At 39.6% G+C, this 27818-nt stretch overlaps 1 protein-coding gene across 1 annotated transcript; it reads right to left on the reverse strand.

Annotated features, from left to right (window-relative positions):
* Positions 1 to 24022, reverse strand: nudt14 (nudix (nucleoside diphosphate linked moiety X)-type motif 14). The gene is made up of 5 exons (XM_018682519.2): positions 23811 to 24022; positions 13267 to 13310; positions 9201 to 9265; positions 7777 to 8071; positions 1 to 6514 (listed from the first exon to the last, which is right to left on the reverse strand). Exons 1-5 carry the CDS (start codon positions 23889 to 23891, stop codon positions 6265 to 6267), a joined length of 735 nt encoding a protein of 244 aa, XP_018538035.1. The 5' UTR covers positions 23892 to 24022; the 3' UTR covers positions 1 to 6264.
* Between the last annotated feature and the right edge of the window lie 3796 nt (positions 24023 to 27818).

Genomic DNA, 27818 nt, shown 5'->3' on the forward strand with positions numbered 1-27818 from the left:
TGACATTTTGGGCATCGAACCCATTTTATTTCAACTTAATGCAGTTTAATCCAACACAGTTAGTGCACATGCAAAGTATCATATTTAAATATATACTGTATGTTTGTACCAAGTGTCATGTTTTTAAAAGTTAAATATTTCAACATTTAGGTAATAAATTAACAAAATCCAAACATTACTGAAAACACTGCCCACAATGAGTATACACTTTTAATAAAGCTTAAAATACATGATAAATTCATTAAACTGCAATGTTTATGTTTGTACCTTTTTTTCCAGAAAATATTTTTTTAAAAACACAAATTCAGTGTAAGACACCAGAAAGAGAAAAAAAATCACAATTTGGACAAATTTCTTTATGTCTTAACCATGAGAAAAATCATAATACTTCTTTCACTTAAAGGTATTATGTGTAGGATTTTCACTAAATATTACACTACCTATAGAATAACATGTGCTACGCTTTACAGTCAGTGTGAGCTGCTTCATCGCAGCAAATCTTATTATCTTCCCCCTGTTGCTTCTGAATATTCAGCTATAAGTCTGCAAATAAAGAAGCAAAGGTGAGCGGACTTCAGCCAAAATCAAAAGTGCCTTTTCCAGGATTCATGAACAAGAATCACTAAACGTCTAATGAAACAAAGGAATACTGGTCCAAGATTAATTTAACAGTAATACATCGTCTATAATTAGAGAATACTACACATAGCACCTTTAAAAACCAACACTTTCATGATAAAGCTGCAGCTCAGCTCATGATCACTGAAAATACAGTAAGAAATCATCAAACAGTGCACAAACCATTAACGTAAGAAAAGAAAAAAACAATCACAGTTGAAGAAGCAACTACAGCAAAGCCATGGGGGATACATCTAGAAAAATCTGGTACCAGTGGATTGAAGTTTGACTGAGTGTTGACGTTTCTGAAATGTGTCTGAGAATCTGATATGTCAACGCCTTAGAAGCAAGCAAACGGACACTAAATATTTTCCTCGTGCCTGAGTGATGGAGGTAGAAATGTCCAATGCTGGGCTAATGGTTAATATCCAGCACAGGCAAGAATGAATTATACGACCATTTACTTACCTCAAATATTAGTTTTGCTGAATATTTAATAGAAGTAGTGTATGGCTTACCAGCAGCACAGTCTGCAACTTCACTTTAAACTGTCAAAAGTGTGTTGTAGAGGGAAAAGTTCAAGTTGTCATGGATGGGAAACATAAAAAAAACAGTTCGACATTTTGGGAAATGTGCTTATCCACTCTCTTGTTGAGAGCTAGATGAGAGGAACGCTAACACTCTCATAGAGTAAATAAGTACATACAGCCAGAAGCCCGCTAACTTAGCTTAGCTTTAGCCTCTTTTAAATAGAGATCCTGCCATGGAGGCGTCAAGACTCCTCATTCTGCCACCTTAGCTGTGTCAGCTCTGTCTTTTACAGAGACATCGATTTGGTTCGTGACTACCTCTGCTGCTGGTTTAAAGGCAGAACAACAACGCCCACGACTCTGTGTTCATACGTTTTATACAGAGCAATGAGGCAGAACAAAGGTGCAACATTCCTGCCTTGATAGGCTGTATAAAAGGGGCAATAAAGAGTGGAAACAGCTAGTTAGCAGCTAACTGTTAACACCTAAAGCTCATTAATTAACACAGTGTATCTTGTTTGTTTAATCTATACAAAAACTTAAGTGTACAAACAACATTTTGCCACTTTACAGGGGGTTAAAAAAGATTTTTGGCATTTTGCTTTTAGAGGAGTCATGTGGTATGTGCCTTAACCTTTAGGTTACCACTGCATCTGTGTAGCTTCGTATTTACTGTACAAACATCAGTGGTGTCAATCTGATCAACTCTTGACAAAAAGGGCGAATAACTGCATTTCTCAAAATGTCAAACTTTTCCTAAGTTTTCCAGAAACGTTGCCAATCACCAGTATTACTGACTTTTACATGACTAAATTCAACACTATCAGAGTGCGAAGTTTGGCCTTTAACTCCAATTTTAGTTTTTCATGCAGAAAAGCACACAGAAATGTTAAACTGAAGAAGATCATACAAAACCAGCCACTTTTAAACAGCTTATAAAACTAATAAAAAATGCTTGAGTAGAAAATAGACTGCAGGTCTGATAAAGTAGATCAACTAGTGAATCTCGACTCCACAGGCTGAACAAAAATAAAATACAGGCCTAGCATAAATTTAAATTTCTATCATATATTTAACCACCTATATAAAGAACCTGGCTGAACCAGCTGAACCTGAAGCGCTGCCACGGTGGTTGTGCTTCTTTTGGCAACTGAATTCTCTGCAACAATCGAGCTTCAGTTGCAGTAGATGTTAGACTGGATGTTGCTTTTGTTTTCAGTGTGTCAATCATTAATGCTACTCTACGTCTTTTGTAATGCTGACTAAATGCACTCGACTTTCACAATAATAGTTGGAGGGAAGGTGCGGAGGAGGAACATGCACCTGTGCTGGCGCACTGGCTGACACTGCCCACAGAGACAAGCCCGCAGAAAAGGCAACAACACAGCCTCTCGTTTTTGTGACAACTTTCCTCAAAAAGAGATAGATTTTAGCCAAAAGAGAAGTCACATGGCAGCTCTCCACAATTGACAGGCACATAAAGTTACAGACTGGCCATAAGAGTTGAAATGGCTTTTTAGTTTGTCACATTTTAGGTCAAGCCAAATCAGAAGTAGATGGCCTCATTTTAGCAAACTGACTGTACATAGGGTTTTTTTGTTTAGTTTTTTTTCATGGGGCTAACCCCTGTAAGATCTGTTTAAACGTGGGCAACAAATAATTTTCTCAAGAGTCGTTCCAGACATAAAAAGCAACCATTTTCACTATTTTCCACCATGGGTTCATCTCATACCAGACAAGACCTAGACAATGGAAAACTGTGAGCACCATTGGAAATCGTTCAGTGAGGTTCTCCATTAAACTACTGAGATCCACGTAGACCTTATTCACCTGAAGACTAAAGAAAAGATTGTCACATGGAAGAAAGTGGATGAAAAAAGGAGAATAAGGGGAATGAGGTGCCAAATAAATAACTTCCTGAAAGCTTAAAACAAACATTTAAAGATATTCCAGAGCCTAGTTATCATGATATAAAGTGTAGTTTAAAAATACTGTTAAAAAAGACCTATATGACAGCCCTGTTAGTTTAACTTCCTGTGGTCATTTCATGAGTTTCCAAAGGTGCTTTCCACATTTTTCCAAAGTGTCCTGATGTTAAACTTGTTAAAGTTGATACACCCTGTAGTTTAAAAGCATTTAAAACACACAAAGAGAATCTGATTCAATGTTGGACATCTACTATTAGTCAGATTTGGGCACCTCATTACTCCTGAGAGAATATGAGAGATTTCTTTTTCCAAAGAAATTAACATACAATAATTAATAAAAAATAATTCAAGCAGTTCCAGCAAACTAGACAATCCTACATCAAGGAATGATCTTTGATGGAAAGAAAGAAGCGTAGAGATTGGGCGTAGGGGGAGTTAAATATGGCTTAAGGATTATATGTATATACTCCTACACAGTTTGGGCGGAAATTATTCCTCAAATATTTGACTCAGCGTGTGAAACCGAACTTCTTTAGTTTGGTTCATTCAAATTCTTTTGATTTGTGCAGATAAGAACATCGCAAACTGCACTGAGAAAGAACCACTGTGAGATTCAGCAGGGACAAGGACGTACAGTACATCTAACAAACCAATGAAAGACAATGACCAACAAAAACACAAGGGATTATGGGTAAAAGAAGACAGATGTTGACATTTGATTGTCAGCTGTTCCTCAGGCTCAAAAAGCAGAAAAGAACAATTGAATATTTCTTACTTTTCACACCAGAGGATGTAATCTGGGCGAAGAAAAGTACACGGACAGTAAGTTTCACTATGGGGAGTAGGATTTGTTTAAGTTTAGTAAGACATATGTATGATTTCATTTTAACACCTTTAAGTTTGGGTGTTATCAACATTGCACTTAAAGCTCTTACAAATAATAACCAAATATCATTAACACACAGCGTTTTTTCCCTCATATTTAAGTTCACCAAACCACCAAGTTATTCAGGCAGGTCAGTTTTCAACAGCTTACAACTCACTACTCTGCTGGTGCACCAAGAAGAGCTGAACTCTGATTAGGCATGAAATCAATGATCTGCCAGTGTAGTTCTCCTATTATCTCTTAACAGTTATAATGGATAAATAATGGCATGTTTCTTTTTTAAAGTGAGCAGCAATTTTCTAAAAACTGCAGGCTTCGCCTCAATACTTGCATATTTTTATCAAAACAACAAGGCGTCGGGGGGAATTTTTGTCTCGTCACATATTAAATAATAAATGAAATACCAGCCCTTTTTGAATGAAGAAAAATACTAACATATACTGTAGTAAGAAGAGTAAGAACTTTGTTGCCTATAAACTGCAAGTGATTTTGTAGTATAATAATAATAATATAGTAACATGCTGGTCATCGTCACATTCAGAGATTTTTCCCTGAATATGACCAAAAGTTTCATGATTTTGCACCTGAGATTTTGGCGAAACTGCTGTTGAGATTAACTTTGCGAGATTAGGTTTGTGTGTTAATGACCACCCAATATGTATCACACTGGACCTCCTAAATGATTTATGATTAAAGGCAATCTGTTAGATGGTTGAACTCCTTCCAAACAAGCTCCTAAACCTGCACTGATGTGTTCAAAACCTTTACCTTACACACCAGGTATAAAATTAACCTAAGAAATGACTTACTTCAAATGAAAATGATGAAAAGTAGAGGATTTAGACTTTATACAGTATCTTTTTCACTGTATTTGTTTATCTCAGAAACAAATATGCAATAGAGGGTAAAAAGAATCCTACTACAAGAAAATTTTGGGTCGTGCATTGACGTGTTAGAGTTAAAATATCTGGTTCAGGATGTCATTTGAAGTGGATTTCAGTGGACTACATCTTAAACTGACCTGTACTATAGTATGTTTCAAATCAGGATTGTGCTTGAGTACAACGACACACTGAAGACAGAAATTAGGCCCTCGGTGCAGAGGTAGGTGTATGCTTTTTTTTTCCTGTGTGGTGAATAAAATCTGCTAATATGTCGACTGGTTTGACTTAATGAAAGATTTCTAACGGCGTGAGAGTTTGAGAGTTGAGCGACGCTGAGTGATTGTTTAGCCCGGGGTGCTGTGATAAAGTATTGCTTAAAGGCTGTGGATCAGAGAAATTAATTGAGGCATGCCTGAACACGTGGTGGTTAAAACACACCTAACACCTCTGTCGTTTACAAGGCCCCACAATTTACTAGCATAGTTTTTGCATTACTGGATCATGGCTTAAAGGAATACGCCACTGACTTTTTAACCTTATCTCTATGTCTTCAGTAGTTAGTTTGAGTGATGCTGTGTATTGTTATATTAGATGCAATAATCTTCTTGTCAGGGAAGTGGGAATGTCTGCATGATTATGACTAGCATGCTAATGTTAGCATGCTAAAATGTTAGCAGACCAGAGATAAGCTAAGACTTACGAGCATTCCTGACATCAAGACTGTTGTATTAAAATACTGTGAAGACTAAATTCATATATTAAAATTGTGCTTAATTTTATTTAAATATATTTGGCTGATGTGAGTTATATTTGTTTGGTTTTCAGGACATATTTGAGTTTTTATGCTATTAACAAGTCGGAAACTTATTAATTACAATAACTCCCATGTGACTTGAACGCAGCATAAAGTTTTGCAATGAAGAATTGGTGTCATAGAAATGGTTGAAACAAGTTAGAAGAATGGTAAGTGTTTTTTTTTCACAGTCCATCATATATCTTGAAGCTAACATTAAAGATCCATGATAAAAAAAGTGTATCAGTGGAGCATTCCTTTAATCAAGGGCAGGCAAATAAAACAGTGATATCCAGCCATTTGTAACAGATGGCACAGTAAATTAAATTAGTAAATTAATACAAAAAAAAAATCTAGACGAGAAAAAAAGTGCCAGTGACAACCAGCTATGGCAAATTTGTTTTTTAGGAAAAAATATTAAGACCACATAAAATTTAAAAAGGTAAACAGGACAAAACTTAAAAGATACCTGCTGGCAACAAGACAAGGGGCCCACCCTTCATCATGTACCAATAAGCAAAAAGGCAACACAGGATGAAGAGCCATAAGGGGAAGAGTGGATGTGCTGGGCCAGTGTTTGATTTAATTTAGAATAAATGGTAGAAAGAGGGTTGGTTAATACTAGTTACACATTGGTGGAGATCTTGTACTTGGGAGACATGTTATTATGGAACCAGATGAAGCTAAAAATGACGCCCATGGTTTTGGGTATACGCTCGTCGTAGGCGAACGTCATGGCCTCGTGCAGCGGGACTTTGACCACCTCGATAAGCTCTCCCTCCCGTGGCTCACCTCCACCCGCGCTCACGCAGTTGTCGTCGGACACCTCGGCGTAAAACATGGTCTGCTTGGCGCCTGTTACACCTACACCTGACCTGATGGAGAAAACACGGACAAGGGAAAAAATGGTTGGTGTCTACATTCCCAGTATTTTAAGACTGTGACCTTGGGTTGCCGGCTATTAGCACCGAGCGTCACCACACAGTCCACCTCTGTCAAAAACACCCTCATAGGCATCATGAGGGTTAAGACGATACCCATATATTTAACAGGAGCAGCCAACTCACAACAGTGGCCACAGACGACACCAACAAAGCTGGAGGAGGTGTGCAAGTCAAATCAAAAACACAGTTATGAGAACCGTCAATCAAAGCTGCTCCAGGTGCTGCTGTCTAATGTGTCTCCTGATACTTTCAACTGGTCTCGCTGCAGCTTGATAATAATACACTGACAAAGATGGATGGTTGCCCAGTGCTTTTTTTCAGCTCCCTTACATAACCTCAGCACTTTATTATTTTGAACTTGCTCCAAAAACAGTCACTGACTTTAAAGTATATTTTTCGAGCTTGATATATTTTTAACCGAGGTATTTTGATCCATCCTCTCGGTAGATAAAGACAGCCAAATCTGAAGTAACACCTTAAATTTATCTTTATAAATTAGGATCTCAGGATCCTAATTTGACCAATGGAAGAGTAGAAACCAAATCACACACCTTGTCACCTCGTCACGCTTGACGACAATGACTAATGTGAGGATTAATGGAGACAGATATAACTTTGCTTTATGCTGCAGAAGTGGTTGCTAGGAGCATTAGTTTTACAATGATAACAAAAATATATATAGTGATATAACACTTGCTATTTCTGCTGTTTATACAAGTTGACCTGTCGATCTCATCGATGCCAGCTGCCATTTTTGTGGACTTCTTTTCTGTTATTGTTTTTCATGGCTGTAGGGATTTTTCTGTCTCTAGCACAGGAACATGACATTTCCCATTCTTAACCTAGAAAACTCTGTTAGCTTGGTGTTTTTAACCAGAGAAACAAGGGTCAATGAACACAACGTCATCATCTGGATCACTGTAAGACTTTTGAAAGACATTTTTAATGCTACCTTTTAATTCAATTTCAGTCGAAATAAAGAAACAAAGCTGCAAATGTGGGTTATGTATGTGTGAGTGAACGTAGCTGAAGGGGGTTCAGAAATTATACATTACACAGAAATTACACAAAATAGGACAACAGGATACTAATTGTTAAGGGACGTGAAAGTGTGTAGAGTGTATGTAACTAAAGCAGACATTCAAAAGACAATGAAAAGCACTGTCCTACACACAAATGTGCGATCGGCTAACCTGTAAGAGGTAATCCTCTTCAGCTTAGAAGCAGGCACATCGTAGCCACACTCCTCCAGCACCTCCTGCCGGGCGATCTCCTCCAGCGAGAGGTTGGGTTTGTCCACCAGCCCGGCACAGAGCTCGTAGGTGACACCCGCTGAGGCCAGGGGCCACTGAGAAGAGCTCTCCCCCTCTGAGGCCGACTGGCCCTCCTGAGTCTCGGGGGTGGCGGCTTCGGTGGCGCCCTCCTCGGTTTTCTCAGCAGACTGAGGCAGCTGTCTCTTGGTCCTTTCCCACTCACACATGTATACAGCTGGAAAGGAGAGAATATATTATCATACCTGGGTGGAAGCAAGAAATTATTCTACTATTATATTACTGTGGATTTTGTTTTGAATATTGACATTATATTCCTTTAGTGGCATTTAGCTATTATATATAAAATACTCCATCCATAGAAAGAGAGTTAATTTGCAAGAAATTATTTTCTGTTCTCAGCTTCTAAAATGTAAAAAAAGCAAAAAAGTGAAAGGAATATTTTGGGGTTTTCGACTGGTGGTTGGATAAAAAGAATAATCTGAAAACATCCCCCAGGCAATGTAAAACTGTGGTGGGACATTTTATAGACTAAATCGTAAATAAATTATAATTAACAGATAAATAATTAAAATAACCTTGCAGCCCTACAGCACAAATATTACTTCCCTGCTTCAGCTGTAAATATAAAGTGAGAAATGAGTTTTTAAATAGTTTTTAGTTGCATATAAAGTTAGACAAGAACTTTGTCCAGTGATTGTAAAATTCACTCTGTGTGAAATCAGTGCAACATCAGGGTTTCCAGCAGTGTTTTATACTGGAGGCATACTGCCCTGCCTGAAATAAGGCGCGCCTCTGCTAACGTCAGAAATGTTGTACTTATCACTTACAGTATGCTAATTAATTTCCTTCGGGAAAACCCTGAACACGTACCTCAAACATACAGTATGTCTATGTGTTTGTTTTCTGATATCAATAAACTGACCAATAAATTGTACACTCCCTGTTTAGAAATAAATGCCATTCTTGGCTGTAGACAAACTCTGATTTCTTTCAGATAAAGGACAGTTTCCCCCACCCACAACAGCAATGAGAGAGGAGTGGAAAAAAATATATCAGTGCCCAGACTTCCTTGAATTTAGCACACTGCGGTGTGGAACGGTCCCTGGCGACTTCTAACAAAGGAGGTTAGGCTGCTTTGTAACGGGGCCTCTTGCGGTCTATTTATGAGTCTGCATTGTTACTGAGATCCAGTTGAATAAACAGGGATTGTAATGTGCTGCTTTTTTAGTGAAAGTGCCCACAGGATATATAACAATCTAGATCTAGGATGGTGACAAGAGGAAAGCGAATAAACTGCATTACACAGTGCTGTTGGTCTGTTGCTTTGTGTGGTGAAAACTTACCTGGACGGAACTGCTTGACGAGGACAAAACAGTGTGAGGTAGTGTTGAAGATCAGCACTGATACACTGAGGAGAAGAGAAAATAAATACATATCATGGTCAGACAACCTGTTTAAACACATATCTCTGCCTGAAAGATGTATCACTGATGTGGTAATGTCTTCCAGCATATCTGAGACTTTAGCTTCAAGAGGGCAGTCATTTATGGCTGGATCAGGTTTTAAAACTCCTTATAATGGAATCACTAGTTGTCTGTGTCTGCCCAGGACACATCCAGCATGTTGGGACAGTGGATCCACATGTATTCTCTGGCTGTGCATGTGAAGACGAATCTCGATAATTGATAATTGTTTGCCTCCGCCAACCTGTCAAGTTGCAGGAAATATGGTCACAATCTTTTATGTTACTGAGTTACGGCGTTGAATAAATGGCCTGAAAAGTGCTTTCGCAGATCATTATGTCGTCACCATGCAAGTGACATTTGACCTTTTGGATATAAAACATAAACTAAACTAAAATAAAACCAATTACAAAAATCTTGAAATAAGAGGACGGCATCATTCCAGATTAAAATGGTGACTCTCAATGAGCAGGATGTGGAGATAGAATAAGGAGGAGGAGGGTCAGAGTGATAGTGAACTGTATACATACAGGTAGGTCACTGCTCTGAGTGTGTGTGCATGTGAGTGTGACTGTCGCTGCCAGTGGAGACTTGAGGCTTGGGGTCTGTGTTGGGAAAGCGGATGTGTCTGAGGCGGCAGGAAGCCCTGCCCTGTCTTTCCCATGGTGAGAGGGAACCAGGAGATTGCTATTACAACATGTTTCTAGCTGCAGCACCGGGGATACTGATTTAATATCTGTAATAATTATATTTAAAGTCCAATGTGTGTTTTCAACAGTATGCAAGAATGTCAGCTGACCCGCTTTATCCTGCCTGTTTAAATACTTCTATTTTAACTCTATCAGGTGTTACAGGTGTCATTTAACCTTCAGTGAAGTAAAGTGATCTAAAATTTCTGAATTAATTACGCTGGCCAATATTCAATAATTTGATGATGCTAAAGTCCTGCTGCTGTTTGGCCTTGCCAACAACTGCTTGCGATGTGTGAGGAATGGCTGCTGATTGAAAACCCTCTGGACCATTTTAAACTATGCTTCAAACAAAGTGATTATCACATCATATACCAGTGTCTGAAGCCCCGTTGCCAAAGGCAGAATCAGGGGCGGGGTTGGGTTTTCATCAAACACACATTTTATTTGTGGATAACATGATGAGTGCCTTCAAGTGTGCACCATCATCCCTGTTTTTAAGATATTACAAGGATGCAAAAGACAGAATTCTTTAAGTGGTTTGTTGTGGATCAGGCATCTGATCAGAACGCCTCCTGGGCACCTCCCATTAAAGGTCCTCTGGACCCTGGTAGAGGACCACCAGGTAGACCAAGAACATGCTGCAGGGATTATCTATCTCATCTGGCCTTGGACACCTCAGGATACTCCAGCAGGAGCTGGAAAACATCACTGGGGAGAAGAAAGTCTGGGCTGCCTCGCTTAACCTGAGGCCACCACAGCACTATCCTGGATGATAGTGATAGTGATAGTGGCAGAAAATGGATGGTCACGGCAGAGCAACACATCACACAAACTAGTTTGTTTGAAGTATACAGAGGCCTTCAGGGTCTCATATCTCAAACTCACAAGCTACAAAAATGTACAGAAAGCTAGTTCTCCATCCTCTGTGCATCAGAGTTCAACACAGCATCACTTACAGTATAATGCCATTATTTAAGTCTTAGTCTTTTGATTTCTGACAAGAATTTGTTTCAAAAATTTTCTTTTTTTCCTTTAAAAAACACGTTCCTCCTAAAATCTTCTGAAGGTGTCTAAGAAACATTCAAGCAATGCAAAAACCATTACCAGTGTTCTTAGAAATCTACAGCTGGAACAGAAAGAGCATCACCACTGAGGAGCACAATGGACAAGGTAATGTGGTAGATTTAGCCCAGAAGTGGGCCACACAAGCCTGAAGCATGAAAGCTGTCCCCTGAGGGAGGTCTGGGTCTTGTAGTGCAGTTCCACACCATTACTGCTGTTCTGCAGCTTCCCGCTGAAAAAAATTTTGTTCTAATGGTTAAACCAAGAGGCAGGCTAAACGGACGCTCAAGACTTTTCATGCACCGTTAAGCTTTCTCTGCAGGGCTTCTGGCTGGACGGCGGGAAAAACGGGGTTATGGCACAAATAAGAGGAGCAGGACTAAGGTGAGTACTGATTCCAGCCTAAAGCTTTCAGTGTCAGAACATTATCAACATTACAGATTGATCCAAACTAATCCCAATCATGACACATAAAATGATGTGCACCCTCCACATGTATTAACTGGCTGATGAGAGATGAATACTCAAATAAATGGAGACTCAAGAGTAAGATGTGGATGGGAGTTTGCTGGTTTACATGTGTTTTTGTAAATTTAGAGAAAGCTCATGACGCCGTCCCTCTAGAAGAGCTGGAGGACATGGTTCATAAGAAGAACTTTTGGGCCACCTTGCTTATAATGTTACCACTGGACTCCCAGCCAGATAACTGGTGGGAAATGAAAGGATTGATGGATGGTGTCAAAGTAACAGTGACCATCTGAATAGTCAATGCAACATCAACATCTTAAAGAACCACTGAAGCTTGTTCAACTCAGTTTGCTCTGTCAATTGTAAATTCAAGTGACCAGAAGTATTTAACTATTAGCATTCACTTGGTAGAGTAATATCAGGTTGAGCTGAAAGGTGAAACTTGTTCCCAAATGATTGTTGTTTAACGATGAGGAGTCTTAACTCCACAAGGAATCAGTTTCAAAACCTACAGTCTTCATTTAGCTATTCACCAAATAAAATATTTCCGTGAACTCCCATGACGTCTTACGTGTTCTTTGCTCAAATCTGTCTTTTGCATTTTTTACTGGTGCTACTCAGAGGTATAGACCAATATGAAGCCTGCTGAGAAGAAAAGTTACGCATGCTTAAACAAAAATGCAAAACAGTCCTGGGTCCATTCAATACACGCTAACAGGGGAATAACACTTCAGCGGAATTTCCACCTGAGGAATAGCTGGATGTTCCCATGGGATATTTTCTCTTTACTGCCTTTGTCTCAGTGGGACTATTTTTCACAGGGACCTCTTTTTGGGGTCAGGGGTGGAGGAAAGAGGGCTTAAATGACCTGAGACTTACCTCAGGGCATTATGGTACCCTGAGCAAAACAGAGAGGAGGAACCCAAGCTTTGACACAAATGTGTGATATTTCTCTCACAGTGTCCCCTGTGAGGCTCAAACATTTATAGCCATTTCCAAGTAGAATAACAGGGCACTAGATCCCAAAAAACAAGGTCTGTTTGGGTTGACCATCGTCCCAGTGTAGGACAGATAAGGAATAAAAACACCATGAGGAGAGGATGCTTAGAGCTACGGGTACAGGTCTGCTTTGGTCTGGATTTCTGTCAAAGTATTCACGCAGCATCAACATAAAGCTTTTCATTACATTCACATTTTTTATACTGCACCAGAAAACCCCCTAAAATATTTGTAAAAATACAGCAGTTTTTGTGAAAGACAGACAGTCCTCCCCTTGAAATTTGTACCTTAGTTAGACTGCAAAAACATCCACAGGAAAAGGATGGAGAGAAGAAGTAAGATTTAAGAGTTACACACAGTGTATGGGTCAGGATTGGTGCAAATCAAGCTCCTTAGCACAGATCACCAAATTCATCCTCATCTGTTGATCCCTGAGAGCTACATCAGATTCAAATACTTTAGGGACAAGCTCCTCAGATTGCAAAATGTCTCCTAACATGATGAACATGCTGCTGTTTTTTTTACATTTCAGAGCCAATCCTCTGGCAGACCTTCTTAAGAAGCGGCTGTACAAACCAAACTCCACTCTGTTTTGGGCCTATTTTACTTGTGAGCCCATTTTTCAATGGTTTTGACAGTCAGTGTGTGTGTTTATGTGTGGACACACAGAGAGAGTGGATGGAGGCACTGCTTCCATCCAGCAATAGTGAATAAAATGTGTTTACCTGTCATGGGTTCGCATGAAGTCCCAGGATTTCTTTGTGCCATTCTGTGAAGGAATAACACAAAATAAACAGTATAAATAAACACAAATTAGACTCCACTGTGGTGAGACAGTAGTTGGGTGGAGTAAGATGCATTCAGTGTACCACAGCGCCTCACTCCCTTTGTTGCATGCGACTTGTATGGCAGGATGTCAAATCATCTCTGATTTATATAACGTGATTACTGTAAAGGCAACAGCTGCCCCCATAACTGATGCCTGCTTGGGCACGTAAAAGTAATATCACAAACCACACCTAACAAAAACATCTGCAGACGCAAAGCGAAAGAGAAGCACTGTGCCTACATCAGATGAAAAACTTATTCAACTTAAGGTCAACCACAAGCACAACTATGAAAAACGCAAACTTTAGTGTTTATAAAACCATAAAACTACATCACATTAGAGATTAGGGAAACATTTTAGGAACTTTCTGTGAATTAAAACTGGTGTTTTCGTCTTATTAACATCACAATATGCATTGATTTTTCTTTACTGACCCCCCTGGCCCCCTCAGACTTCTGGAGTGCAGTGATTGTTTCTTATTTAACCTCAGTCAGATAAGGATGCACACTCCATCCAAAATACATATATAGAAAAAAAGGGCCTTCACAAGCTGGATTGACCTGCAGGGATAGATTCCTGATGACTAAATGCTGAAACACGTCCTGTAATTATTCAGCTAAGGTGACAGAAGTTGTTGTAACTAAGTGTTTTTATGCCCTGTGGTCACATCACCACATCAACAGGATATGAAGCTCCAGTAAATTTCCAGCAGCACAATTACAATTGAACTGCAGACGCAGGTGTGCGCCCAGCACAAAAGAGATCACCAGAGACACACAGAGATCTTAAATATGTGGGCAGTGACACACGCACACACACACACACTGTCTGAAAGTGTTGGCTCATCACGTTGCAGAAAGTGTAAAAGGCACAATCAGCCTGGTTCATTTTCATTCACATCACGTGAAGCGAGGGAAGATACGTGCAGTTCAGGTAGCCAAACTCTATTAGGGAAAATCAAAATGATGTGAAATGCATTACCTCATTTCACTTGACTTCTAGTTTGAAGTTAACAAATACTTCTCAGGGGTGGTGGAACATTTGCACGTGACGAGTTGATTGCTGTCATTAAAATGGCTGACTCCCCCGCAAAGAAAAAGCCACAAAGAAAAGCTAAAGAGTGTCAACTGTGTGATTGCACGATCCAAATCTTCATCAAAATTCATTACCGTGTAGGTTGCTAGCTCAGAGGATGTTGTTGTTTACCATAAGAAAGGGGATTTTGACAATGGTGACAGGCAGGAAGCAGAGGGAAGGAGAATGCCATGTGGCTTATACCCACAGTCTACATCCGGGAGTAGTCACAGTGAGCAGATCAGATGAAGAGCTGCACCTACACTGATGAGCCAAAACATTATGACCACCTGTCTATTCTGCCTGGTCCTGTGTGTGCCGCTAAAACAACTGATTCATCAAGGCTCTACAAGACTTCGGAGAGTACCCTGAGGTCAAGTGGAGCCACCACAGATCAGACATATTCCAGCACAGCCCCCTCTTGTGTCGCCCCTCCTCAGACCACTGCAGGTAGGCACCCACCACTTCAGACTGGGAGCACCCCACAAACTTTGCTATTTCGGAGATGCTAAGTTACCAAAATTAGCATGACCAATAGAGTTACAATAACCACATTTATGGGAAACACACCCATATACAGTGATTTCCCAATAAGCAGCAGCTATTCAACTAACTATGCGCACCATTACACAGCAGAGGAAGGGACAAGTCCAGTGGCTGAGAATAGTCCACGGCAAATGCATCTCCTCCTGTCTGAGTAACATCTGCAACAAAATGCAGTCGCAAGCTGTTTAAGACATCAGTTAACCTTTTAAAAACAATAACAGTATAGCTTTATGACCTGTTTTTAAAGGTTTACTCTGGTAAGAACCATAAGAGCTGAGTGCCACAGAACAGGGAAGAGACAAGAGCAAAATCCCATTCAATATAATCTGACTTTTTTTTATCCTTAACATCACATCAGCAAAGATGTGTGAATTAAACTGAATCATTAACTTCTTCTCTCCACATTACATGCTGTATAAATATGGTAAAGTTGGCCTACATTTCCTATGCCTGAGGAAATATGGCCTTGATTCAAATTTAGGCTACATCTCCTCTCCACCCACAAGCTCTTTCAGACCCGTAGATGACAGCTTTACAAGAAAAGGCTTATTTCACCTACAATGGATGTGCCTTCTTGTGTGTGAGCACGCTGGTGCAGTTTCAGTGCCAGCCAAGAAATGGGAGGAGGTGAAATGGCAAGCTAATTGCACTGATAGAATCAGACATAATAGAGCTAGTGTTGTAGCAACAGGATTTGAGTTAGGATGTGCTACTGTGCCAAAGATGTACTTAGAGCTACATCGGGTGATGTTAAGATTTCGATCTAAAGGGAATAAACCCTTACATGCAGTTTTGACTACAACTGACTGATTGTTCAGGAGTTTGTTTCCTTTCACCCAAGACTCTCTGGTGTGTGCAAACACTTTTTTCTTTGTCAAAACTAAAAATTTCTCAGATTAATTCTGATGCTGTAGAAATACATACGTTGTGGGACATCTGGGCAATACCATGCAACCAAATGCCACAAACTGTGGCCTCAAAATGGAGTTTAATCTGCATCTCTTGACACAACATAGCATACTCAGATACTACTGCAACTTATGTTTATTATCAACTAATCTGTTTTGATTTGCTTGGATTTTTTAATTAATTGTTTGATTGAGGAAATGTCAGCAAACAATTCCCTTGGGTGTTGTGTCTTTGAATTACCAGCTTTGTTCAACTGACAGTTTGAACTGTACTTAATTTAAAATAAAAACAAAGAAACAGAGAAACACACATTTTAGAAGCTAGGCCCAGCAAATGTTGGACAGTTTTGTTTTATAAAGATCACTTGATTATCAAAATTGTTGATTAATGGTCTAATAATTTCTTAATCACATCAGATTACATGTTTTTTTTTTTGTCTTTCATAAATCACTGCTATGTTAAGTGGCGTTTTCAGTTGACAGCAGTGTAATGCATTCACAAGTGTACCTAAGGAGCATGTCTGAGGAAAGTACTGCACTGCCTTGTCTGATTTATCAACAAAACCTCATCTCCAGCCATAAAAACCACAACTAATTCGCACTTTACCCAGTTTCTGTTGCACATTCAAGTTTCAGCACAGAAAAAAGAGAGAGAGAGATGCAGTTAATGAAGAGTACTGTAAACCATGTCAACAAACAGTCAAACGACTGGTGCATGACCCAGCAGGTCACAACCACAGGGCCTCGATGTGAAGCCAAGCTAACATAATGCTGTTCATGCATCATTAACTATTGTGTTGTGGCGTGAAATGAGAGCATGAAGCCAAAGTTTGTGTAGGTTTAGTTATGATATTACAATGGTGTCATCTTTACATACTGTTAAAGCTACGTCAGGCTCATGTGAGACTTCTGTACATTGCATACTGAGCTGAGAAACTCTCTGAGACTGTACAATTTGAGTGCAATCTTTCCATCATAACAGTGAACAAAATACAACAAAGAAATTTCATTTACTGATCAAGTAAAACATGCAAACATTCACTTTTCTTTGTTATATATACACACTGAATAAATTGTATTTGACAGTTAAAAAACAAACAATCTAAATATATCTCCCTAAATTGTGGGACACTATAACAGGAATTTGTCCATATTTACTGACATTTCATAGATGGGAAGAAGGGATTTATATATTAATCCAGAAAGCAATCTGCAGATTAATCAGTGATGAAGACTAGTTGCAGCCCTATTAGAGATGAAACACTTTTAAACGCTAAATATGACACAAAATCTATCAATTGCAACTCTCTTCATTTTATGAACTAAAATGGGTCAAGAAGTAATTGAATGTTTAAAAGTATCCATTAGCTGCAGCCCTAAACACACACTGTAATATATGATGTGTATATAAGTCGATAAATACAAGCTGATACTGTTTATCTACGAGAATTAAAACCGCATGTTCATACTCCATGAATGCATACGGTTATGATGTAAAAGCCTATAATAAGCAAAGGTAAAGACACGTGATGATGCCTGTCATCTTCTCTCTCACTGTCAACCATAAGCAAAGCGCTGATATCATCAAAACTCCTCCCTGTGCATTCATGTCATGAAAAGATGCTCTGGCTGCGCTGGTGTAACTACTCTCCAAAAAAGAAAAAAAAATCCTGTCATGTCAAACAAGTGTGCGAGTGTCTTACACGCAAATCATTCCTCCGTGAGGCCAAGCCGGCCGCACCCCTCTCACTTTTCATCGATGAAAGCAAAATGAGTGCGAAGGCGTGTGTGTGTGATAAATCACTCGTGTCGTTACTGAGGCGGGGCTGCACTTCTCGTGGCTTGTTGCTTTATAAAGAGTGGTTATTGAATAATGTATGAGGCAGAGCATTTTTCCTGTCAGTGGAGCTTTTACAGGTAAATTATGGGGTATTTGCATGAGTAAATGATAATATAGATACTAGTACTACCCTTTCTCCTGTTAAAACCAGGACCAAGAAATGACAATTAATACAGGAAAAACTGGCCCTCATCACACTTCTGTTCCGTGATTTGTTTCGTAAAATAAACACATATAAAAAATAGAAATATAAAAGCACAGACTAAAATATTATATTACACTCAAAAAAAAAAGTTGAGATACATTCTGCGTTAAGTGGACTTTTAAATCACAACAAATTCCACTTAAAAGTTCCCATTTTATAATGATAATGGTTGTGATGTTGTATTGTCTTCTACTATTGCTGCCAGAAAAACTAGGAGACACAGAGATCACACTATATTCCCTTGGTTACCCTGCCTTTGCTCGTTTACACTGAGCCAAACAAAGCCAGCGTAATGCCACCCCAGTGTGTAATTTTAGATAACATGGTGGTACGACAGAATCAGAGACGTAACACAGCAGTATCTCTCTCTTACACAGATGTAGATTAAAGGTGGGACATAACACGTTATTCATACCTTTTATTGGCGGGCAATTTTGGAGTTATCAGGAGTTGCATTTCTCCCATTATGGTAGAGGTTAACCTCCTCCCCACACCCCCAGCCCCATGCTAACACACCTCAGACCAGCCAGCTGAACACAGAAGGATCAAACCAACATCAACCCAACACCTTTTAACATTTTTGCAGTATAAGTAAGTAAGTATTACACTAAACTGAATATCCTTGGGTTTTGGACTGTTGAGAGAGACAAAAGACATCAGATGACGTCAGCTTGGACAGTGAGAATGAGAACATTTTTCACCTTTGCTTGCACTGTAAACAGGAGCAACAGCTTTTAAACATGGTTGCAGCAGACGGGTGAAGGTGTGACAATGTGACAGAAAAAAGAAAAGAGAGTGATTCCAGGGAAGGGAAACATGTTGTCCCTCCAAAAGGAAATGGCAGGATAAAGGAAATGTGGCCTTAATTTCAAAAAACACCAGTACCAACAATACCAATATTATCACTTAGAGCCTCTAACAGAGTCCTGTAACCATCTTGTTTGTTTACGGTAATTAAAAAGGCACGATTAATTTGGCAATGATTAAATTAAAACACAACAAAGATGACGCCTTGCTTTTCCAGCAGCCACATACTGTATGAGGTAAAACTACTCAGCATGAATGTGTCACTCACACACACACACACACACACACTCCCTCTCCGGTATCCTGTCACCACTCACAGATGGTGGGGTTCCCCTCATTACTCGGGCCACTTGCTGAGAGAAGGGGGGCGGGTACAGCTTCAATGGCCGGGGGAAAGACGGGGAAAATCATGGCTGACATGGATTACGACAGAGAGATTAGCCCATGGGGAGAGAGAGAGAGAGACATAGACAGAGACAGAGAAAGAAAGAGAGAGAGAGAGGGAGGGAGAGGAAGGGAAGCAGGAACAGGCTACGCAGGACCTTGAAATTAATGTGGTCCCTCTGGCTTTGGGCATCAGAAATGCTCCTGTGTGAATGGCTATTGTAGGGAGGGATGTATGGTCTTGATCTTTTAGGTGCTTAAAGTCTAATAACCATTACACACACACACATGCACACACCTCCTGTGCTGACTACACTATAAAGCTGGCAGCTGCAGCAGGAAGAAAAAAAAAAATCAACTACCTCCTCAAATACAATAGAACTCTTTGATTCTCAACATGGGCTCTCCAGTTTTTTTTTTTTTTCCTGGATTTAGATTCGGTCTTCTCACTAGCCTCAACAAAGACGGCACGAGTATCATACACGCGTTAATGATCAGCGAGGTCAAAAAATGACAATGACAAAAGCATGTGCACCTGCATAAACTGATGAAGCTGAATTACAGGATCTAAAAGCATTAAAACAGCCTCGTTAGTGGGACCTATGTGTGAGCGCCAAATACGGTGTCAAGGACACTCACTTCGAGCACACACACCCATGTGACTGTGCCCTCCGGAGAAATCCACAGAAAGCATGTAAACCTCAAATCAGATAAAGTCAGTTTACATGTGAATGTCCCTCCAATCAAAACTGACTACAAGAAGGAAGTGTCCACAGCCTGTTTTGGTTTTAACCCCTTTTAAACACACAAAATGTCAGTCAAGAGCTGCACAAGTTTAGTCGATTTATCGGTTAAAATTATTCTGCAGCTATTTTGACAATTGATTAATTGTTGTTGTATTTTTCAAGTCAGACAATACAAGACTTTTGAACATGTCACCTTGGAGTCTGGGAACCTGGGATGGACATCTTGCACTGTTTTCTGATGTTTTATAGACCAAAAGCTTAACCAATTAACTGGGAAAATGATCACCAAAAAATCATTGCAGTTAGAGTTTCAGCCCTGTCTGTTTTTTAATTCTGTTCAGTGAATCCAAAGTGCCACCAACTAACCAATTAACTACCTAAATGATTAATAAAATAACTGAAGATCTAATCAACCTTCATCTTAATCAGCAATCATCAATACATAATGAAAATAATCAAAAGGTGCAAGCAGGGATGTGCCTGATTAGTCGGCTAGATGATTTAATGTTGCTACTCTTCGTAATGTGCACCAAAAACACAAGGTGGTTAAAGTAACTATCAGTGTTTTATTAACATATAACGCTATAACTGTAACATCCAGGATGATACACAGCCACCTGCTACCAGCCAGGACTGACAGCAGCCCCCCTCTCCACGCGCTAATGCCCAGATGTTGTAAACCAGCATGGCAGCATGTTGGAAAGTGGGACAGACGACATCTCGTGAAAATAAGGTTGTATGTAGGCTGTGTCAGAATTAACTGGCACATAACCACTCGATTTGAGCAGAGCGTAACCACGTTTAACACGGGCGCATGGACGTTAACCTGCAGGGAAAGATGGCTGCTGCTAGCACTGCCAACATTAGCAGCAACATTTAAAACACGATTTGGTTATTGAAGGAGGTAATTTACAGTTTCAAATAGCTCCTAAAAACATTTAACATATTTTGGACAGTGGTTAATCTTATTGTTTAAATCTTATTTTCTGATAGGTCGACTGGTTTAATTCAGATTTCCATTTAATTCAACAGAGAAATTAGTTATTTTGAACATCTGCAACTGCTAGTAGCCGGTGGACAGGACTCTGATTAGTATTACAGTATTACTAAAAAATACTTTTGCATTTTCAATATATATCATGATATGGTAAACTAATTTAAAATCAACTTCCACTGTCATTTTTTTCTTATTCTTCACACAAAACTGTGCAAAACAAGAACTTCATTTCACTTTAATCACAGTTTGCTTTGAATTCAAACTGATTTTTGTAAAAAAAAATTAATAAATAAGCTACAGCTCCACTGAAAGTCAATAAATAATCTAACTGAAATGTCACTCTTCCTTGAATCAAAGTTTTAAACCACACAGATAATCATCTCCCCGCCTACAGAAAATACACTCTTATACCCATTTAACTGCCGTGATTCAAGCTCAAGCTGATAAACAACTATTCCTGAGAGAAAATGTGTGTTTTAATAATAGATCTCATATTCATTGAAGGAGTGAGGGGCCACTGATTGTACACTACACTGGATAAATAATTCCAGATGAATAATTCAAATTACTATAATGAATAAATGGAAGGCAATTATCCTGCTCTAAGTATCAACTCGTGATTCAAGCACGAGGCAACAGAGCTAAGTGGGGTTTCCCAGAGTCAACGAGGGACAATCACCTGCTTTGTAGAGCAAGGCGAGAAGGAGAGGAGACGAAACACCAATAAACACTAATGATGGAAAGAGCCTCTTACGCATCATCTTACACATCTACTTTCAGAGGGTGTGAGTAGATTTCAGTTAGTGACCGGTGGCTAAGGCTTGCAGATGTACTCGTGAACATTAAAAAAAGGAAAGGTCTGAGGGAAGAGATGCTCCCTCAGTGTGAATGAAAATCCTTTGTGGGGAGTCCCTGAACAAAACCACTCCTGAGCTGCAGAGGAGAGATGACGAGGATAAAAGAGAGGGCAGGACGGGATGAAGAGGGAGTCCACCATCGCCTCTTTTGTCGTCCATCTGCTGTCTTGACCCGTTACGCCATTCTCCTGACAAGCTTAACCCCCTCCCCACTGTCACAGGTGTGAGTCCTGGTGCTTGAGTTTTCTAATTAATGTACTGGAAACACTAAAAAAGAACATCATACATGTACACCAGTTGCAGTTTCTTTACCAACTTTGTCAATAACACAAGGTTAAATAACATCTTCTTATCGTCTACAGTGTAAGTAATAATCACGTCTGTGCATTTTTCCTCTGTGCTTCTGTCACTGTTCAGGTTTTACACAACAGAAGTCAACTCTATAACCCAGGAACAGAGAACCTGCACAAATATTTTTAAACCTAAAAATAAATTCATCCTGGACTGCTGCCTATGTTTGGGTAAAGAAGCATTTCTCACTCTGCCGGAGACCATCAGGACGCACAGTCATCACACTTTTAGTACAGAGACACATTTTACACAACAAATCTACAAAAATCAGACAAACTAACCAAGGTAACATTAACTTGGGATGATGCTTTAGGGCTGTAATTTCATACCTTTTCATTTTCAACATGCAATTAACACTGAGACAGTTATTATGAAATGTGACAGCTTTTGAATTCCTTTGATTAAATGCACAGTTATAGAAAATCCACTCTGCTTGCCCTGTTTGCAATCATGACCTGAATAAGCAGCCAAATAAGGATAGATGAATCAGTGGATGGATGGATAGTGACTATACCTGCACCCACAAGCCCTCTACAGAAGGAGAGAAGAAGAAGTTGGAAACAAAAAATTAAAATGACTATTTGGACATCAGAATATGCCAATTCATTTCCTGGCGAATGATGATTCTTGCAACCCTACTCTACAATCTTACTGCAGTCAACAAATCTCAAAATAAAACATCAAAATCAAATCAAATCAACCTCTCTCACAGCAAAGGTAAACAGGACTAAAATGTGATTGGGTTTTCAAGGAACAGTATCCAGTATGGTTCACCTTTCTGACAGGAACCTCATATTTTTGGAGCTGCTCAATGACAACAAAATGTGGTATTTAAGGTTAAGATTGTTATCACCTACTTCTGTTTCTATCTATCAGATACCATGACTTTGTAAATCTATCTTTGTTCCATATTCTGTGAAAATATGACAACATGCTCTTTCAAACTTTGACCAATAACCAAATAATGATCCCATCTGAGAGTAACTGTAAGACAAAGAGACTTGCTAGATGTTTTAATAATCTGACTGCCATGTAAAAAACTGCACCTGTCCTGATCCATATGTATATTTCTCTTTCATTCATTTCATATCCTGGACTTTCACTCAGTGTGGTAAACTGAATATTTAGAGCAGGTTTAAGACTACAAAACCTTAAACAGGCAAGGCTCTACAGTGTTCCTCATATAATTGGGCAGTTTAATTCAGTGTAAACCTGACCTGTCAAGACCTCTGACCCGCAGACCCCTACACCAACCAGACTGCATTCACAAAAAGGCCAATTTAAGAGAGAACATCAACCAGTCTCACCAGACGGTAAACATCTTTCCTTGGTATGCACATTGCTAAACCGTGTTACCCATACCTCCTTACACTAATGTAAAGCATGTGCTAACGTTAACGTGATGCTCAACTAAGAAAAAAAAAACCTCTGCAGCAGGCTACCGTTAGCATGTTAGCTTCTAGCTGCCTCTTAGCCGTCTCAGGTTCACGTCAACACACAGCGACAACTGTCGAACCAGCGTATATGAAAACATATACGAATACAGCGGTTGTGTCACTGCGGTGGAAGTAACGACATCTGTTGCTGTCAACGTCTGTGTTTAAGGTCATAATTCATTCATGTTGTGCTAGCCTTGCTAGCTGCAAAATGAATGGGGGGAGGGCTGGGTTAGCCTACAGCATCCAGCAGCCTCTGTCAACCGTTATCAGGCAGAAATACACTCACCTGGTTGTAGTGCACCCTGAACGGTTTCAGATAGTCGGACTCTGTGCACGGAACGACTTCAATGTTGTTAATCTCCTCCATAGTTTAGACTTGGAGCTGGGTTGGTGGCTCAACGACGGTTGTCTGTCACCGCACACTAACTGACAGTGAAGGAATGTCTACGGAAGCCGGGAGAAGACATGAGACTCAACCGCGAGGATAGGGATGAGAGAGGGGATCATGGTTAATTACAGACAGGGAATACCGATTTAAGCATATTCTGCAACAACAATGCCCGCAGACTCTTCTTTTTTTATGATGTAGAAATATAATTACTAATTATAACAGTAAGGTTGTGTTTTAAATCCATAATAAATAAGTGACCTCTCAAATACAAGCAAATCTGAATCCTTATTGGTGTAATGTGTGCTGTCTCTCACCATTGTGTTTTGGTGTTTTCAACCAGTTGTGGGTCAAATAAAGGTGATGTAATTGTTGCTAATTGTCCTAGAGGAAGAGTGTATTACTCATTAGGGGGGTTTGTGTCTTGTTCTGTGTGAGAAGCTAAAAGTATTATTTCAGTCTGTACCTTTTAGTCAGTCTAATTAAGAAAGATTTCTTTAAAGACCAAATCATTAAGTAGTTTATGATGAAACCTTTTTTCACTGAGTTGAAAGCTCAAGTCAGTCAAGATTTCAGAAAGCAGTCAATAAAAAAGACACAAAATGACTACAAAGACCAGCCACCACCACTCAAAGCTACTGAAATGACCACAGAGAGATGCAAAAAGGGATAGAATGATGATAAAGAGACTAAAAATGGCCACATAAAGACCCACACTATTGCTATGGCCATGTTGCTTTTTATCGTTTTGTGTCTCTTCAGTCTGGAGGGTGTTGTATAGGAGGGGTGAGGGATCTTTTACCTGTATGTGTCCAGGGTGATATTTTCTTATAATCTAGCCATTGAAATGCAACATGTTAATTAATCTACCCTATGGGTGGTAGAAAGTTGATTTTGTTTCAGTAAGCTCTTGCAAAATGTTGAACTATTCCTTTAGCCTCTAATTTGTAATAACTTGGTTGTTTAAGTTGTGGGACCCTTGAGATCACATGTTCACATCAGTCGAGACATGACCAGCATCGTCATCATGCTGCTGAGTAATGAATGAGAGATTGGTGTGGGAGCTCTTTCTCAGCGACCCTGCCTCAAAGGGTGAGGCTGCATGAAGTCACCCACTCACATCAATAACAGCCTTATAATGGAAAACAATCTGCAGAGCTCCAATCTCAGTGGGGCTGACTTCCTCCAGCAAATGAGCACCAGTCCACCGCCCACTACACAAGGACAGGACGTAACACTTTTGCGAGCTGATTTACATCTAAATAAATACAGGCCTAGACGAAACAATGTGTGGACCCAAAAGAGGAACCGGCGTCTCTCTTCTGGGCACGTCCAATTTATATTGCCCAATCCGGCCAAGCTGCAGCGCACGATAAGACGGGAGTGACTGCTGAGTTGAAGAATTGCACAGGAGTCACCCTGCTCTGGTTCATTGCCATTCTCAGAAAAGTGGACACAAAGAAACTGTGGCAGAAGAATGAGGGGATAAAATGACACTACAAAATAAAGAGGCAAGAAAAGTAAATAAGCACGAATAAGGTTCAAACAAGTATCCATTACCAACTGCCATCAGTGTTTGTGACTAAAACTCTTCGCAGCCAAAATTCTGTGCCAGGAGCTTCAGGAGTCTGTGTTTTCCAACAACATGTATCCTTGATAAAGAGGAAAGAAAAGTCTCTGTGATCCAAGTTGGCAACAGATATTCACCGCTCTGCTTTCATCAGCTGTTTGTTTGTTGATTTGCATAAGACTATCTGTGCTCATTTAGGTTCCAGGCCTTTTGCGGTTTCCGTGTGACAAATCCAAACATCTTCCTCGTCACTGTACCAAAACAAAAAGTCCATAAACATCTGCCGAAAACATCACGAGACCATCTGCTGTATCTCAGTAGGATGTCTTTTGTGTGATCTTTCCATGGCAATCAATCAATCAATCAATCAACTGACCAACCAGCCTCAGAAATCAATTAAGCAAACAAGTTATCTTTTTCCCTGGGAACAAGGAGTGTTAGAGATTCTAAAAACTATTAAAAGATTCAAGACTAAAAGATTTACAGGATTACATTTCTACCTTGGCTGTGTCCTATTAAAAATCTAACAATTACTGCATGTACTGTTTATCCTTTAAATGTTTAAAAGGGGACTATTTTTAGCAGTGGATGAATACAGAGCAGTGCATGTGAGAAAATTTCACCCAGTGCAACAGTGTGGTTTTTGGATAACTACGTTTGTTTGTTTATTTGGGGATTGTCATGGGATTTGTTAACAATAAAAAGATGGAAAAAATCACCAGATTTTTGTCTTTAAAAGCTTTGTTGTCATACACGAAGAGGGTGAGTTAACATTCAACAACATAACATGAGAGCTGTACAGTGCAAAAAAGACAAAGTTGGCCCAATCCTGCCTCTAAACGTCAAAATACAAAACTCAGACAAAAAAAGAAATAAATAAAAGAGAATACAATCCTAGGAGAAAATACACAGGGAATCAGTGTCAGTGTACTTACACCTTATGTTTAGTTTTCTGTCCTCTCTGACTGCCATTTACAGAAAAAAATATGTATATGTATATATACTTAACAGGAGGTTAAAAACAGAAAAGTAATTTGTTCCTAAGGACACTTCCTTATGGAAAGCAGAAGTAAAGGAGAGAAAGTGAAATACAGGTTGAGAAAACACTCCTTTAAACTGCAGTGCAGATCAGAGAGGGTTACATGTTCCTGTTAATGTCTGATATGATGTATTTATGGCACTTATTGGACACTAAAATAACAGGTCAAAACAGCTGCAGTATTACAGTACTTACTGGCTGCAAGAGGACAGTATAGTCACCAGAAGAGACCAGTACTGTATCTGTTTTCTACATGGTGACCTTTCCTTACACTGGATCCTTTCCAGGGCCTCATCTGAACAGTCACCCACAAAACAGTCTCCGAAAATCTTATCAGCTTCTCGGGCCAGGATCCTGAGGTGCCCATAACGTGTTAATCCCATCCTTCCACCAACATGCAAGCGCAGGGTCCCGACAGTCACGACCAATTACAGCCTGCAGGCGGCTGATGCTGGCCAGACTTCACTGAGCTTAGTGCAATGCCAAAACCTGGAGCCTCCTGAAGCCACCAAACCTTCTCTTCCTGTCTGTCCATCTACTTCATCCTGCTCTGTCTTTTTATGTCTTACTGTCTCTTTTTTTAGCTCATCCTGTTTAATCACATCTATCTGATCTGATATCTTTTTGCTCTTTTGCTTCATGAACTACATTACAAAAACTACATTAATTTTACCACAGTTATACTTTTTCACGCGTTTAATCACATATAATCCTGCAATGTGATACTTTTGTCAAACCTATGTCAAACTACTTGTCTTTAACATCTACAGTCTCAATCTCTGTCTGTTCTTAGGCTTTAAATACCTTGAATAATATGAATAAGATGTAGTTTGATTCATATATATTAATCAAAGTAAGTTTGGTGTTTCTTCATATAAATGTTGTTCACATTTCTCCATCACGAAGAAAATTCTGTTGAGGTAATGGATCAGAAACCCATTCACTGTCTTGTATGAAGATATTTGTGTATTCACGAAATAATGATAATGATTCATAAAATATAGATATTGCCAAGTTGATTGGATTTTTTATAGATGATAACATGCACCACATTAACCCACAGAACCATTTGTTGTTGTGGAAACTTTGGACTAACCCTTATTTTAAAAGGAAAAACTCCCCAGTGGTCTATCCATAGCATAGTTTATCAGTCAGGGTCAAGCAGGGATCTGGGCCAGGACCTCGGGGAATGCACTTAGCCAAGGTGGCTGCTGCACCTCTGTTAGCGGGCTCAGGGTGTGGGTCAAGATGGCCGTCCGGCAGTCTGGACGTTCAGCCGCCACTGGCCCCGTCCAGG

Source organism: Lates calcarifer, linkage group LG7_1 (genome assembly GCF_001640805.2).
Source record: "Lates calcarifer isolate ASB-BC8 linkage group LG7_1, TLL_Latcal_v3, whole genome shotgun sequence".
Lineage (NCBI taxonomy): Eukaryota > Metazoa > Chordata > Actinopteri > Centropomidae > Lates > Lates calcarifer.